At 36.7% G+C, this 15,180-nt stretch overlaps 1 protein-coding gene across 3 annotated transcripts in view; it reads left to right on the top strand.

Annotated features, from left to right (window-relative positions):
- The window catches only part of LOC139107152 (beta-1,4-N-acetylgalactosaminyltransferase bre-4), a 50,612-nt gene extending 35,949 nt beyond the window's left edge, over positions 1-14,663 (top strand). For all 3 annotated transcript variants that reach the window (XM_070664521.1, XM_070664511.1, XM_070664503.1), the window contains 5 exons: positions 3,172-3,449; positions 3,562-3,798; positions 9,788-9,971; positions 10,087-10,305; positions 10,400-14,663. In XM_070664521.1, the coding sequence (XP_070520622.1) occupies positions 3,172-3,449; positions 3,562-3,798; positions 9,788-9,971; positions 10,087-10,305; positions 10,400-10,538 (1,057 nt within the window). In that variant the 3' untranslated portion in view covers positions 10,539-14,663. The remainder of the gene's footprint in view (positions 1-3,171; positions 3,450-3,561; positions 3,799-9,787; positions 9,972-10,086; positions 10,306-10,399) is intronic.
- Positions 14,664-15,180: the final 517 nt, after the last annotated feature.

Here is a 15,180-nt window from a genome sequence, read left to right as displayed (position 1 = left end):
CGAATAATTGCACGGAAAGCTATTCAAATTCAATTCATCTCTCGCAATCAGTGAGGATCCTTTTCCTTTCAGTTCCAACCCTGATTTTTATTACGTATAATTTATGGGGATTTTATTTTTCTTTTTTTTTTTCTTTTTAATTGCTTACTTAAATTCATTTGACTTGAATATTTAATAGGATCCTTAAGCAACGTTGAACATGCGTTTCGAATGTTGGCATGTGGTTTAGCTACTCGTTCGTTTAATTGTCAAAATTGTCTGTCGACGACGCTAGTTATATCGTCGTCGTGAGCGACGTCGAGTTCTCTTACGTCTTGCAATCAAGTGAATCATTAGTCGCTCTTGCCAGTATCTCTAGATTTGCGCCTCTAGTCCATCCGATGTAAACGGCCTCGCCTTGGTGCGAGGTGAGTTTAATTAAATTCGAGACGATGTTCAATGTTACTGAGCGCCTCTCCACCTTTCCGAAATATCGTGAGGCACCGGAACTATTTCGTAGCCGAGATAAATAAAGGCGTATCTTTTTACAGTAGAGTTTTCAACTTGTCTGAAATTATAAAATACTTATTAGTAATGCTTAATGTACAAATTAATCTTTTTATGTATACATATAATTTTTTTTTAAAGCTTTCTATATTTTTTTAACAAAACATTATTTTTAATATTAAAGTCTGTGCTGAACGAAAGAGGTTCAACTTTTTACTTTACAATTTTTTTTAAATAAATATATTAATAATACAAATATAATTTTTCTAATGTGCGAATTACTGTATTATGTTTTATACAATATATAAAATACTTTGAACCTTTTGCGGAATTATTCCGATGCAGCCTGTTCTGTTTAGCACCATGCAAGTTCTATTAGATTGTAAATTCTCTCGTCACGCGAGATTGGGGCGGTAATTCTATCTCGGTGTTGAAAAATCTTCGTAAACAGCCTCGCCGTTAGTATAACGTAGCATGCAAATAGAATCCACCTGCCGCAACTTTCCCATCGGCCCTTATCGCGAGATGCCTTCTCATGAAAACCGATCAACATTGTGGCTCGTAACTTCGTCGGCTTTCATGTAATCGTTCCGCAAGCGAAACCGCAGGGTAAACTTTGCTTACTCAACACTCAAGTTGTGTGCCACAACGTAAATAATGAGTACTGGTACAAGTGATACGAAGCGAGCAAAGCGAGGACAAAAACGGTGGTTAATTAGGATTTTTACTTGTCATTAACTGGTTATAATTTATTTATTTCTTTTCACGATTAAACGAAATTAAAATCATTTATATTAAATTGTATTTTCCATATAATACGTTTACATTTTATAATAATATTATATTTTTTTATCTATTTAATTTTTTTTTTTTCTTTCTTATACAAGTTCATCTATTTGGGCATCAATTAAAAGCTTTCGTGCGTAACGCACCAACTTTTTAAAATAGGAGATTAGAACAAACCAGGTTTTTTTTTGTTTTTAATTTAAATGTTTAATTTAGTAAAGCATCTTTTGGAATGGTTTTCTTTTAGAAAATAAATATAAAATTAAATTGAAAAATAGCGCGCGCATGGTTTGTTCTAGTAATATAAATTGTACACAAGAACAGCTGTAAAATTTCAGATATTATTCGGAGTTTATTGTAAAAAGAAAACGGCAACCTCTCTTGAATTTGATCGTACATGGAATTTTCTTCCTTCGACGCAATGTACGTCCGCCGTACAGTTGTGGCGAATGGTTTAATGTATCAAAACCACGATGTAGCGCGCTTGATTCTCGATTTAGCTTATCACGGGCTTTTGTCAGAGACCCTGGGAATACTGCGCGCGCGTACTGCCTCTTCGTGATCTCTAGCGTTCGTTGCATGTGCATGAAAGAGGAAGGGAAGGACGTTAGATTGCGGATTGCAGTCGCAGAGGTGGCCGGCGGCAGTCCCGGAAATTGCAACTGCAAGCGGACCGGCTCGTAAACTCGGGAAATTCGCTGACGCTCTCATTGAGAAGAGAGGAAGGAACGAAGCGCATCAGGAGCCAACCGAGGGTCGTCTCGCGTCGATCAAGTTTGTCGTAATTTCTTGCCGCGTACTTTGAGTCCGTCGTAAACCTTAAGTGAATTAGAACGCAAAAGCGGTCCGGGAAACTTATCATGCTTTTCACGTCGAGGTATTCGTTTGGTTTTTTCATTTTCGATTGTCGATTTTAAGGTTTGCCGTAAAAGAATTGCAGCAATTTATCGAACAAATAAGTCTGCTTTCGCGAGGAAACGCAATACAGCAAACAAAAAGTATGAAAGATCTTGGAAAAAATAATCATTTATGATGAAGAAATAGTAAAAATTCTCTGGATATTTTTTTATCTTTTTTTTATAATTAATGTATGTCTTGAGTAGATATGAAATACTTAGTTTCATTTAAAATTAAATTTACAATAACATCGCGATTACCAAGCGATATTAATTTTCTTCAAGCATAAAATTTCTAAAATAATTTTGTTTTTAAAGTTTTAAGATTCTTTAATTTTATTTGGCCTCAAATTTTTCTTGTAATTGTATTAACGGATTTTAAAATAATATCAAACTGCGATTTTATTTTCCTTTTAAAACGCTCAGCTCACGAATACTTAGGTATATTTATGTGGTAGTCGAGTAAACTGCTGGCGCAATCGAGGTAGAAGATATATGTATAAGACGTCCTAGACCTAGAATTAAAAGGAAAAAAAAAAAAAAAAAAAAAAAAAAGAAACTAGTTCAAAGGTGCAGTAAACGCTCACGGCACGAGAAAATCGTTTTTAAAGTTCGAGGCCGTGCCGCCACATGAAATTTCCTGCAAAGTTTCTATACCAAAAGGTCGGAAAATTTTTGCGAGATGGGTTAGCATCCGGTTTAATTTTCCAAGATTCTGCGAGTGACTCGTTACACAGGACGTATCATCGCATTCCTGACTTTTTACGAATAACATTAACTTTATTAAACTTCGGTTTTTTGTTTTTAATACGTCTTTCCTTATTTTAATTAAAAATTTAACTCGACGAGCTTTGCGTAAACATAATTTTATTAAAATTCTTGTAATTAAATTTAATATTGTTAAAATTAATGTTAAATATTTTTCTTGCTGCTTAATTTGCGTGAATATTTATTTCGAACAATTTCCAGAAGATTTACGTCAATGTCTCCTTTTCTTTTTTAGATACGCCGATCGCTCGTATAGAACTCATCCACGCGGTTTGATTATATACGGTCAAGCCACCGTCGTACCGAGTTTAGCCGCAGGTGGCAATGTATCCTCGACGACGATACTTCCAATATTGGCCAAGGGCCTTTCGAACTCATCAAAATTTGCAGAGTCGATACTGGTCAAAAACCTGGGTCCGGGTACTGGCAGCGGAACCACACGGGAGCTTCCGGTGGCAAACGCGACCAGCAACGCGACAATGCCACGGTGTCCTCTCATCCCACCGAATTTGGGTAAGTAAAAAATAGATTTCCAATTGCGAATTGGACTATTTAATAAAATAATCCGCGAGATGTATAAATATATCGTCAGAGATTAAGTGAAAAGAATCTCTCTTGTTCTCAGTTGGACCGGTGGTCGTCGGTAAGTCACCGCCAGCTCTGTCCGAGATGGAGAGATCGTTCGTGGAGGTGAAGGCGGGCGGGACAGGTCGGCCAGCGGATTGCGTCGCCAGACATCGCGTTGCCATAGTCATTCCATTTCGCGATCGGCCGCAGCATCTGCAGACTCTCCTCTATAATCTGCACCCGATCCTGCTGCGCCAGCAAATCGACTATCAAATCTTCGTGATTGAGCAGGAAGGTAAGTGTAACTTGATCTGTTATACCTGATCTCTCTCTTTGTCTCGAAGATAAAATTATTAAAAAAAAAATTTCTTACGATTTCATTACTTCTTGGCAAACGTCGACATAATTATTTGTTAAAAGAAAGGAATCGGATTCGGGTTCTTGTATTCCGGCACGTCGAAATCGTAAATTCTTATTTACCCTGCATGAGCGTCCCGAATATATGCGACTAACGTGTGCGTTCCCGTGTTTTGATAAGATGCTTCGGAGCCACGGTTTGTTTCCACATAGCGAATATAAACGTACCAGCCTTTCCTCCTCTTCTCGTTGGTGCGTGTAAGCCGATACTTTGCTACGATTTATTGCCGTCTAGCGGACGTTCCTCTTGCTCGCGTATTTTCCCGCTTGTCTCTTCGAGTAGGACCCTCCTATCGAGAAGAAAACGTCGGCAGAGTAAGAGTCGGGACGACGGAGGCCGTTACAAAGTTTTCCGTCGTAGCCCCTGAAGCTCTTCGACTTAATTTTTAATTAAATTTGTGTACGTTCTCTACATCTTTCGCTCTTTCACCGACGCCCTTCTAGAACTCGAGTGATCAACCGACCGTCGGCTCTCGAGGGAAAGTAAGACGTTAGATAATTTTACCAACGCAGTGCTTATATTTTAATGAAATTTTTTTATAAACTCTTCCTTTATGATACAATTTTTTTTTACGCGGCTGCAGTTGTTTCTCTTCGCTACTTTATTTAATGACTACGTAATCGTACGAGAATGTACGTTTTTGCGGAAACGTCTTCTCTCAGGTCACATCATCGGTTTTACATCGTAATTACGTTCCTTAAATCTTAATCCCCAAGTTATGAATTATATTATGGTTGCTTTTACGACGTACTCTCTGAAGTTGATGGTTAGAAATCGCGACTATCGCGGTAACGCGTAAAAAGGATGAAAGACGAAGAAAAAAAAAAAGCGTTATCTTAAAACTGTCAATAGACAATCTTTAAATTCGGATTACTTTTCTTTACTACATTATAATTATGAAGAACAAACTTTACATAAATCTCTACACAATAGTTTTACAAATTAATAAATACAATAATATTAATAGAAAATATAAATTTAACATTATTTTTATTTGCGTAATATAACAAATTTAATTAATAAATTATAAATTGTGTACTTTCTTTTAATTTGAAATTTTTTTTCTTGTAATCGTACAGAGATTAAATATATTCTGTTAGTTTCGAAGCACTTTGGTTGGCTGATTCGTTGATTAGGTTAGTTAAATATGTTTGGAAAGTTAGTTTATATTGAAGCAGTATTAAAATTGAGAAATGCAAATAGAAAATTTTACTTTCTTACGGAAAGATAATATTCATTTTCTTCGGTTGGAATGCAAAATCTATCATTCTATTCAGTCGACCAGGAAAATGCGATTTATCTCGGAAGCCTTTGCCGAAAGGTTTGCGAGGCAGCCTTGCAATTTATCTTCATTAAAATTGCTCGGGCTAAGTTTGTTTACTTACCGCGTATGCGAGACGTCAAAATATGATTGTGATTAATTCTCTTATTATTCTATGCAGCGCTTCTGTACACTTCCGGTGTGTATGATGCACAATGAAATTACAAGCGAAGGAAGTTTCGTAACAACGTGAACAAATTTGTCAGCAGATAGTATCCGATTTGCTATTGAAGTTGATTTTACCGGCGCATTCCGAATTTCGCGAATCTTTATCGCATGTCGAACAGAAAGACTCTAGCAGTTCCTTTGCGAAAAGCTGTATAGGATTGTTAATTTAATCGAAAGTCCACAATCGTCACATTCGTTGATAGTAAGTCGATCGAAATTAAAAAGAGAACATTGTTTCATTTTTTTATTCACGTTTAGCGCCTTGAATAATTGTACTTAATATTCATATGCCGTCTTTTTGATAAGTATCTTCCTTTGCCACTCGAAACAAGGATTTTTAAGTGGTTTAACAGAGCTATATTACTTTTAGCGTGCATTTGTTTTATCATACATTCAAACTGTCTCTCGAAAAGGTTGGTGCAATTTAATATGGTTTCCACTGGAAAGTTGCGAGTGTGGAATTTCTGATGGAATCCTAAATCCGATTTCATTCGCATTTCTCCGCTCGGTATGCAAATGAATATACAAAAAAGATATGGTTGTTTTACAATTTTTCGCCGTGGTCGCACGTTTCCGTGAAAAGCATTAAATCCACCATCGTGTCGATGTTTTAGAAATGAACGAAGATGTGACAAATGTACGTTAATGAATTAACATTAAATAAATAAGAATTAATACAAAGAAATATAGTAAGTAATATATCAGTATAATAATTCTTTTTTTTCTAACTCTTTTTGATTTTTTTTAAGTAAAATTTTCTCTAAATAAAAAAAAGAAAAAAAATATATATAATTCTTATTTATTACGAAAATATTTATTTACAAATGAAGACTTTTAATTTTTTTATTAATTTCCGACAAATTGGGAAATAACTTTGAAAATAATTTCTGGAGATTTTATTGAATAGTTATAAAAAGATTTCACGATCTTTATCTGTACGAGTATTTTAAAATCGATGACTATGTTAAATCCAAATTTGCGTTAATTTCTTGCTACAAATTACCGAGTGGAGTAAATTTGTTAGCGATAATTTGATAAGAATTATACAATGCCGTTGCAATGCCAGTTGGTCAGGCAATCTTCTCGAAGTGAATAAAGGATCCCCAGTCGCCGGTGGAATTATTTCAATCGGATCGCTATTTTGTCGTAATGACGTTAATTTACGGTAGATCGCCGGGCAATGAATTGTCCGCGATAATTTAACGAAGACAATATTTCACCGGCGCCGGTGCGATTAATTACGGCGAAACAGCAACGATTTATTCTCGCCGTTGCGCTGCGCGCGATTCCTTAGAAAATGCGCCGGGCACTGTTACTCACTGTCAGGCTACTCTCGAAGACCCCGCGTAAGTCAGGCTTAAGTGCTATCTAATCCTGCGAGACTCGGGGGGTTGTTAACTAACGTTTCTCCCCGTGATTCCACGATGCGACGTGTGGAGAGCACCGTGAGTCAGGTATTCCCTACACTTTACGCGTTATTAATAGTTGACAATTTTTAATGAATTTATTCGCGCGGATCGAGAACAGAAAATACGATACGACGCACGCTCATAATATACCGTCTGTGTATGAGTGCGCTTGAAAATTAACGTCTTAATTGTCCCAAATGGCTCGGACACTGTCGCGCTCGGCCGCAGTTTTGAAATTCAAATTCCGAGTGCCCTCTTTCCGACTGTGTCTCCCTTCCGTTTCGTAAAACTATGCCTCGGCTTCGGAATTAAAGCGGAGTCGGCCACCGAATACTTGACTTTTGCATAATTAGTGCCGTGCTGAATATTTATCGAATCGATGACCGGGGGAGGATCGGCAACGAAGTCGCGACTTGGTTTTGCAGCAAACTCGAACCGATCGACTGCGCCGCGCAGATTAGGATATTAGATTCACGCTGTACTTCCTTCGGCCCGAACAAAATCAATTTCACGATACGGGATAACAGCTCGGAGATACGTACGTTGGAGCTTTCATCTCGAGAGTGGTGCTAATCTCACCGAGTTTTTTTTTTTATATTTTTTTATACTTACCGCTTTACGATTAAACTTATCGTCGAAATAACAATTTTATCTGACGACGCGTTTGCGAAGCATTAATTTGAGCGATAATACAATGTTTCGCATAGTTCCAGCGTGCGCTGTCGCGCAAAAAAATGGCAAGAAATTACCTTTTCGGCTGTGTGCGAAAGTAGCAAAAGCTAGAAACGCATTGGATGCGACGGGGAAATATTTCAGGAATTTAAACGTATCGTACAGCTAGAGATACAGCCGGGCAAGGTGACGGTGCGCGCCCTTTCGCGTTCTCCGAACAAACGTGGCAGCGCATAATTTGATATTGCGAACGCAATTCTTTCGGATGAATAAATAAGCGGCGTTCCACCGTGAAAACGGATATGGAAATGAATTGCGGCGAGCTCGCCGCTAGGTGCATGAAAGTGGCCGGTCGGATAACAACCGACTCAACTCATTGTCGGATACGACCTTAATTTATCGGCAACGCGAAAAAGCAAAAGAAGGCTGTCAATCGATTGATTTTCAGGTCTGTTTCGCACAAGAATGAACAGTCTTTGATCTCTGCGCGGTTTTTTTTTTCTTTTTTTAATTACAGTAGTAATCAATTAACTTTTTAATTTGTATTATTCGAGATGCCGTGGAAACATATCGATATTATATATATATATATATATATATATATAGTTTTAATTATGCGCTCGAGGGAATTTAGAGAGTCGTCTCGTTAATTTTTTTCTCGACTAAACTAATATGTATACGTTTCGCTCTTCGTCCGTTTGCAATTCTAATTCGTCAAAGAGCGTAATTTTACAGTACGCTCCGTAACGCGAGTGCCGATGCGACGCACGTAGCAAGTAACGCAGAACTGCTCGGTAATAATCATTAGATCGCGCGGCATTTACATCTTTTAGGTCAACATCGTCTTTTCTCGCCGGGGACGAGTTTCCCCATTCCTCTCGTGAAATCGTTGGCCGTAGTTCGCGCTTGCACCTGCGTCTCTTTATCGTCGCTCGCTCTATTCCGTCCGCGCTTTATCGCATCCCTTTTTATTCGCCGCCGACGGCGTAAAGAAATATCTGAAATACCGGGAATGCACTTCCGCTGAGACGCCTTTCCTTGAGAACCGAGAGAAACAAGAACCTTCCCGTTTGCCGAACGTTCCTCGAAGAAGGTCCTCCTCTTTAACGCTCTCTCTTCCTCTCTTTACGCGTGTCTTCCGTACACATACACTGGTCCGATCGAGCGCAAAGTTTATTCAGCCAATAATAATCGACGACGGATGCAGCCTAGCGGCTTTGAGAGCTCTGCCTTTTCTCTACGTTCTTTGAGAAAGAGCCTGTTAGTTCGCCAGTCTCGAATAAAATCGAACGCAACGTTAGGTTCCAGTTGGATTCCCCTTTTACTTCCCACGCGTTTTTCAAGCTCTTTCGTGACTTTCGTCGGCTTACCGTGACGGTACCGTGACGTAAAAAAATCCCCCGCGATGCACTCGACGATAATTTAATTTGTAAATTATTTCTGCTTTGCTAGAATCAACGACGAAAGGTAATATGTGACGTTAAGCGACGCATTTAACTGATATTTATATTAAACAAAAAATAATGTAATGCGTATTAATTATTAATAATTATTTTTATTTTATTAAAATTAATTTGCGTACATAAATCGCTATTGGCTTCGTCTTAGTATTATCGAGTATGGAGCTTACAATTAGCTCGAGAGGGTGAAAATAACGAGCGAACTACAAGCGAGTAAAGTAGGAAATATGAGGAAAATTCAACCAAGTTTCCTACGTATGACCTACTTTCGTCATAGTATTCGCGTAACAGGACGTCGCGATGACAGGATAAGTCGCGAAACTTTTAATTGCGACTTAACAAACGTCCCCCGGAATCCTGACTCACGATCGTCTCTGTTTCTATCAATCCTTTCGAGGCGGGGCGCGTTCCTTATCAAACCAGGGTGCAGCGTAGCAGCAATTTGTACGCGGCTGCAGTCTCGTCTTTTTTTGAAAAAAAAAAAATCAACACTTTCTTCGGCTTTTAAACAAGTCTGTTTTGAACAAGCAACTTTACGAAGGAAGTTTTCTTTAGAATATGCTAGATAGAAAGCGGATTATTCAGCTCGACGTCAGTCGTCGACGGTGTCGAATATCTTTGATAGCTCGTAGTAACGTTGTCCGGATAATGAGCATTTATAAATTAAAAAACTCGCATAAAGTCGAAGGAAATTTGGGTGGGAAATAAATAATCATATACCACATAACGCTTAATATTTTAGACTCAATAACAGAATATAAAAAAAAAAAATCTAGCGCGCTTTCTTTCGTTTTAGCAACACATTGCGACTTTTACTGACGTTATTTTATTTTCAGGTACCGGAGCCTTTAACCGAGCAATGCTGATGAACGTCGGTTATGTAGAGGCCCTAAAGGAACGAACCTTCGACTGCTTCATTTTTCACGATGTTGACTTACTTCCAGAGGATGATAGAAATCTATACACTTGTCCCGAACAACCCAGACATATGTCAGTTGCGGTGGACAAATTCAAGTACAGGTAGAGACGTGATTTTTTTTTCTCGCATTTACATGCCGAAGAAACCCATTTTAAATCAATACGATTAAAGATTTACGAGCACGGTTATTTACTTTTTATTGATCTTTGTCTTTAGATTACCTTACGCCGATCTTTTCGGCGGCGTGTCCGCGATGTCACGCCAACACTTCCAGCTGGTCAATGGCTTCAGCAATGTCTTCTGGGGGTGGGGCGGCGAAGATGACGATATGGCGAATCGCATTAAAGCTCACGGTTTGCATATCTCGCGGTATCCGGCAAACGTCGCCCGCTATAAAATGCTCACGCACAAAAAGGAGAAGGCCAATCCAAAGAGGTGAGCCGTAAAAGTTACCTTTTATCGAAGATGGCTAGTTCCATAAAATGGTATTTACGTAATAACAGTTGAATCCTTAACTCTTTGACGACAGGTACGAGTTCCTAAAGACAGGCAAGAAAAGGTTCTCCACTGATGGGTTGGCTAATCTGCAGTATGAGCTGAGTGACAAGCGAAAGCCAAAGCTGTATACGTGGCTTTTAGTGAGACTGACGCCGCCACAACCCAGCTGATGGCTACCGTGGCTCGGCTGAAGGCTTCTGCATGCCAACCAAGCTTGCATCTAGCGAGGTCAATGCGATTGTGTTGCAAAACCACGACCCTTCTGGGCTCGTTGTTCTTTAAAGGAGCGAGACAAAAGGCGAGAAACATTTTCCGCAAAATCTACAGGAGAAACGCGAGAATGGTCTTTTCGAAGACACTCCTGGAAATATTAGATCCCGATTTACCGATGAAGAGACGAGATCCTGAATGCACCGGCCATTTTTATCCCTAATTTATATAAATGCCGACATATCTCTGGCCATTCGATAAATAAATAATTATATTACTAAGTATGGCCTGTTGAAAAGAAATAAAAAGTTTGAATAAAAATAATAAAAAAATTCAAACAAAGCAAATAAACGGAAGCGCTTTACAAGACTTGATTTAGTATTTATAATTATAAATTTTATTTGTTGCAGACACGGCCTTTTTGTATTCAGGATCATCGATTGATCCTGTCATACTTTCGTTTGTCATGGATTCTTAATATATCTTTTTCTTTTAGGGAAAAAAAATAGTAAAAGTAAAAAATTACATTTTAATATATCATTTTTATTCTGTTAATATTCGAGGAAAGTTACAAGATAAAAAATCGACAGTTTGGCTGATAAGAGATTCATAAAATTAAGGATTGGCTACAGCGCGTCGATGGTAGGGATAAGGAAAGATGCTTTCACGTCGATGGCTTGTCAAGTATCTCGCCGCTGCGTGAGGATCTCGTCTTGAGTTTTTCCCTCCTTTCATGGAGACAATGTTGTTACGTGATATATTTTTATTCCTTATATTTTTTTATCGTGACAATAGGTTAAAAAGCGAGTAGAGAGTAGCATACGAGCTGACGTGCCAAAGGAGAATGTACATGAGAATAAGTGTAGTGTGTACGTGTGTGCGTGTGTTGTACGAGAAAAAAGAAAGAGAAGGTAAAAAGAAAAATATTGAAGAACATGAAAAAGCTTCAATATCTTTAGAGTCGAGCTGTGGTTTTATATACGCAAAGCAAAATGTCGTTCGAGGGGTGAGTACGTCGTATCCATCAAAAAAGTGATCACCATGTATAATCGTTAGCAAAAAGAAAGAATTGATTGGAAAACAAAGAACTGCGAGATTGTACAATAAACTGTTAATAATAATAAATTACTCGATAATTAACTTTTCACAATTTGATGGTTAACAAAATTAACTTTCGACTTTTTGCTAATGAGGAGTTATTCTCTATAAGTGCGGTACTAAAAATAGACTTAATTAGTATGCATAATGAAACAAACAAGAGTGAATAATATCGTGAGTAAAATTTCTTGTAGAGTAATTGTGGGTGTAATTTCTTGTATAATACAGAAGATTTCAAATCGCTTTTCGAGATCGCATATTGCTTTTATCACGAGTATGCTATAAGTTCGTAACTCGAACTCTCTTAGCGGGATCAAGGCTTATTTTTTTACGGGGTTATAAAATATATTGGTTGGCTTCGTTGCGAGGGGAATTAATTTTCGACATCAACGCGAGCGACTGTGTAAAATAAAATAATGGTACTTAATTGTTGTTTCTCATTTCGTATATGAGCATTGAATGTATGCTCGCGTTTATATTTGTATTTTTATCTGTCCAAGTATATTTATGCACTTTGATACTAAAAGATACTTCCATATATTTATTTTATATATATTTGTGGCACAAGAACTCTGAACTTCTTTTATCGACAACCTATTTTTTTATTTTATCTTTTTCAAGTTTGATTTTATCAAATAAAAACTTAAAGAAATTATTTTAAACAAGATTGAATTTAAAAGAAACAATTGGAACATTTTAATGAAGAATCGTTAACGAGAAGTGAGTACTTTTTATAATTTTTTTTAAATTAAAACAGCAGGAACTGATTGTTTGATTTTTTTCTAAGAGCAACTCTCAATTTTTCAATTATTTGTACAACACATCTACTTAATGCATTGATCAAGAAACCCATTTGAATATACGCGAACGAGAAATTTTATGTACGGAACGACAACAGGCGCAGTTTTAGGATACTTATAATTTATATTATGAATAAACTGCCATATATTATATATATAAAGGTATTTTTTTATTTCCCTTGCGGGCTACACCCTATCAAAACGTATTTCGTTCCCGTCAATTCTCTGAGACTTCTCGCCGCGAAGACTTCAAGGAATAGTAGTACGACTCAACAATAAAGTCAGATATTATTAAATTATAAAATATTCGGAGCGAGAGAAGTCTTCGCGGCGAGAAGTCTCGGAGAATTGACGGTAACGGGATACGCTTTGATAGGATGTAGCCCGCAAGGGAAATAAAAAACACCTTTATATGTATGTAATATATGGCAGTTTATTCATAATATAAATTATAATCATTACCAAATTTTTTTATTTTACTGTTAAATTTATATGTCTGCTCTCATCTTATAACTCGGCGATGTTACCGAGAAGCGGATCTGCGATAATTGCCGGCGACGCCGCGAAAGAATAGGACAGTGTATAGCTCTGGCCTTTCCTTCTATTTGACGGCAGCCGAAGCGCTGGCTTCACACGGACGAACCTCTATCTGTACGCGTGGAAGCCGCGATTCTGAGTTGAGCTCTCTGCACTGACATATCACGTTTTGTCATAAACATATGTGTGAACCTTCACTGTGCTGTGGACGAGGATACTTAAACATTAGGCCCGTGGTCTACATTATTGTAGTAAGGTATTAGCCGTAAGAAATTAGTCATATTAGATTATTATTATTCTCTTGGAATTTTGGTATAATAAGTCACTTTCTTAAGGCTCAAGACTTCCTGCACCTAATGTAGACTTGGGCGTTACGCGCTAGTAAGAGCAAGCGAGGGCTGTGAGTAGAGCGGAGGTTTTTTTGTTTTACTGTAAAATAAATAACGAAAAAAAAATAGAACAGTAATCCGAATTGTTGCGATGACATATTTATCATCTTTTTCTTTCATATCGTGCAATTAACAATCGATCGATACCTTGTCTTATCGTCAAACCAATACTACAATATTACATTTCGCGTTATTCAAGATGACACAAAGATTTCGATTGAGAAATAAATGGTTTATACGTGAAATGTATTGAGTGTGCGTTCTTATTGCAGTTTCTGTGATTGTTATATTGATCTGTGAACATTCCAATGTTATTTGATCTGGGTGTAGATTATTGTTTCGTACGTTTTATTGTTGCCATGTTTGCGGTTGATTTGATTTTTTCAGATCAAGACTTTTTTTTTAACGATTTAAATATACTGTTTTCATACAATTATGTTACAAAGTTTTCTAGTAAAAACAGTTATAAATAAAATAATTGTAAAAGAAATATTTAATATGAGGCGCAAAAGGTGTATAAGTTAGTTTTGAAACAACGGTATATTTCGCCAACATTAATGATAATCAAAACGTCAAACTATTAACTAACGATACATGTAAACTTTTTATTTCGCTTAATTTCTTTCATCCTCGAAGTTAAAGATATTCCGTTTTAATACATATCGATTGTATTTTATAATTAATTTAATAAGAAAAAAAAATATATTTATAAAGATTTGGAAATGACTATACGAGAGCTGGATATTGTTATTATTTAAAAATTTCTGACTTGTACTTATATTTTTTCAGAGCACGCTGTATACAAGATCTGTCATGTAAAACGGTCGCGGTGTTAAAGTATAATACAAAAGATATTTTATCGCTCACAGTACTGTGTGTAATTAAATTAAACTTAATTCTTTTAAATATGCGATTGAGTTCATTTACACGAAACATTCCGCGTGTCGTGAGTACGCTAGGTAAATTTGGTACACTCGATTGCCATGTGAGAAATCTTGCGAAGGTATAATTATCTTGTTCCGACTTGGAGATCTTCCATTGAGATAGCGAGACTTTTATACGTACCATTATACATTATGCACACAGGTTTTTGCGCACATGCAAAATGTAATTTAAGAAATTTATTTACTATACTACATAATAAGGAGAGAGAAGGACATTTCGTGGCATTGTAAAAGTTATGCAATGTATGTAATTTTATGCAATCTAGTAATTGTCATTTAATTACTGTTACGCTAAATTAATAAAAAAATTTTTTGGATGCTCGTGTGCAATTTGTATTTTACGCCTAATAGTCTGAATTCGTAAGAGAAAGACGGGATTTATTTGCTCTGGCTCAAGGATAAATTATCAAAGAATGCACACATGTCAGATATACATACGTATATTTGATTCGTGCTGCTTATAGATTATGAACATTTAGCGCAAAAATGTATATAACATTTTCGTGATAATACGATGCAAAAGTGCGATGATGAATGGTGTATGATTATAGCACAGCTATGTAAAATCACTTCAAGATTTATCAACGCATGTATTTAAGACGTTCAGCTCGAGATTTATTCTCTAAACTTCTTTCAATCCATATGTGACAAACAATTAAAGCATCTTTTAACTCTTTCTCTTTTTTTTACGACAAATACTATGTGTTAACAAAATTCAAACGTCTATTAAATTTAAAATAAATTTGTAATAAATAATATCAAAAGTTAACAAATTTTAATACTCTATTTTAATATTTTATACTATAAAAATTTTCATGTAAAAGTAGGCAAGAT

The sequence above is a fragment of the Cardiocondyla obscurior genome, linkage group LG01, assembly GCF_019399895.1.
Source record: "Cardiocondyla obscurior isolate alpha-2009 linkage group LG01, Cobs3.1, whole genome shotgun sequence".
Classification (NCBI taxonomy): Eukaryota; Metazoa; Arthropoda; class Insecta; order Hymenoptera; family Formicidae; genus Cardiocondyla; species Cardiocondyla obscurior.
The sequence above is the reverse complement of the archived record's forward strand: the minus strand, read 5'-3'. Positions and strand labels throughout refer to the sequence as shown.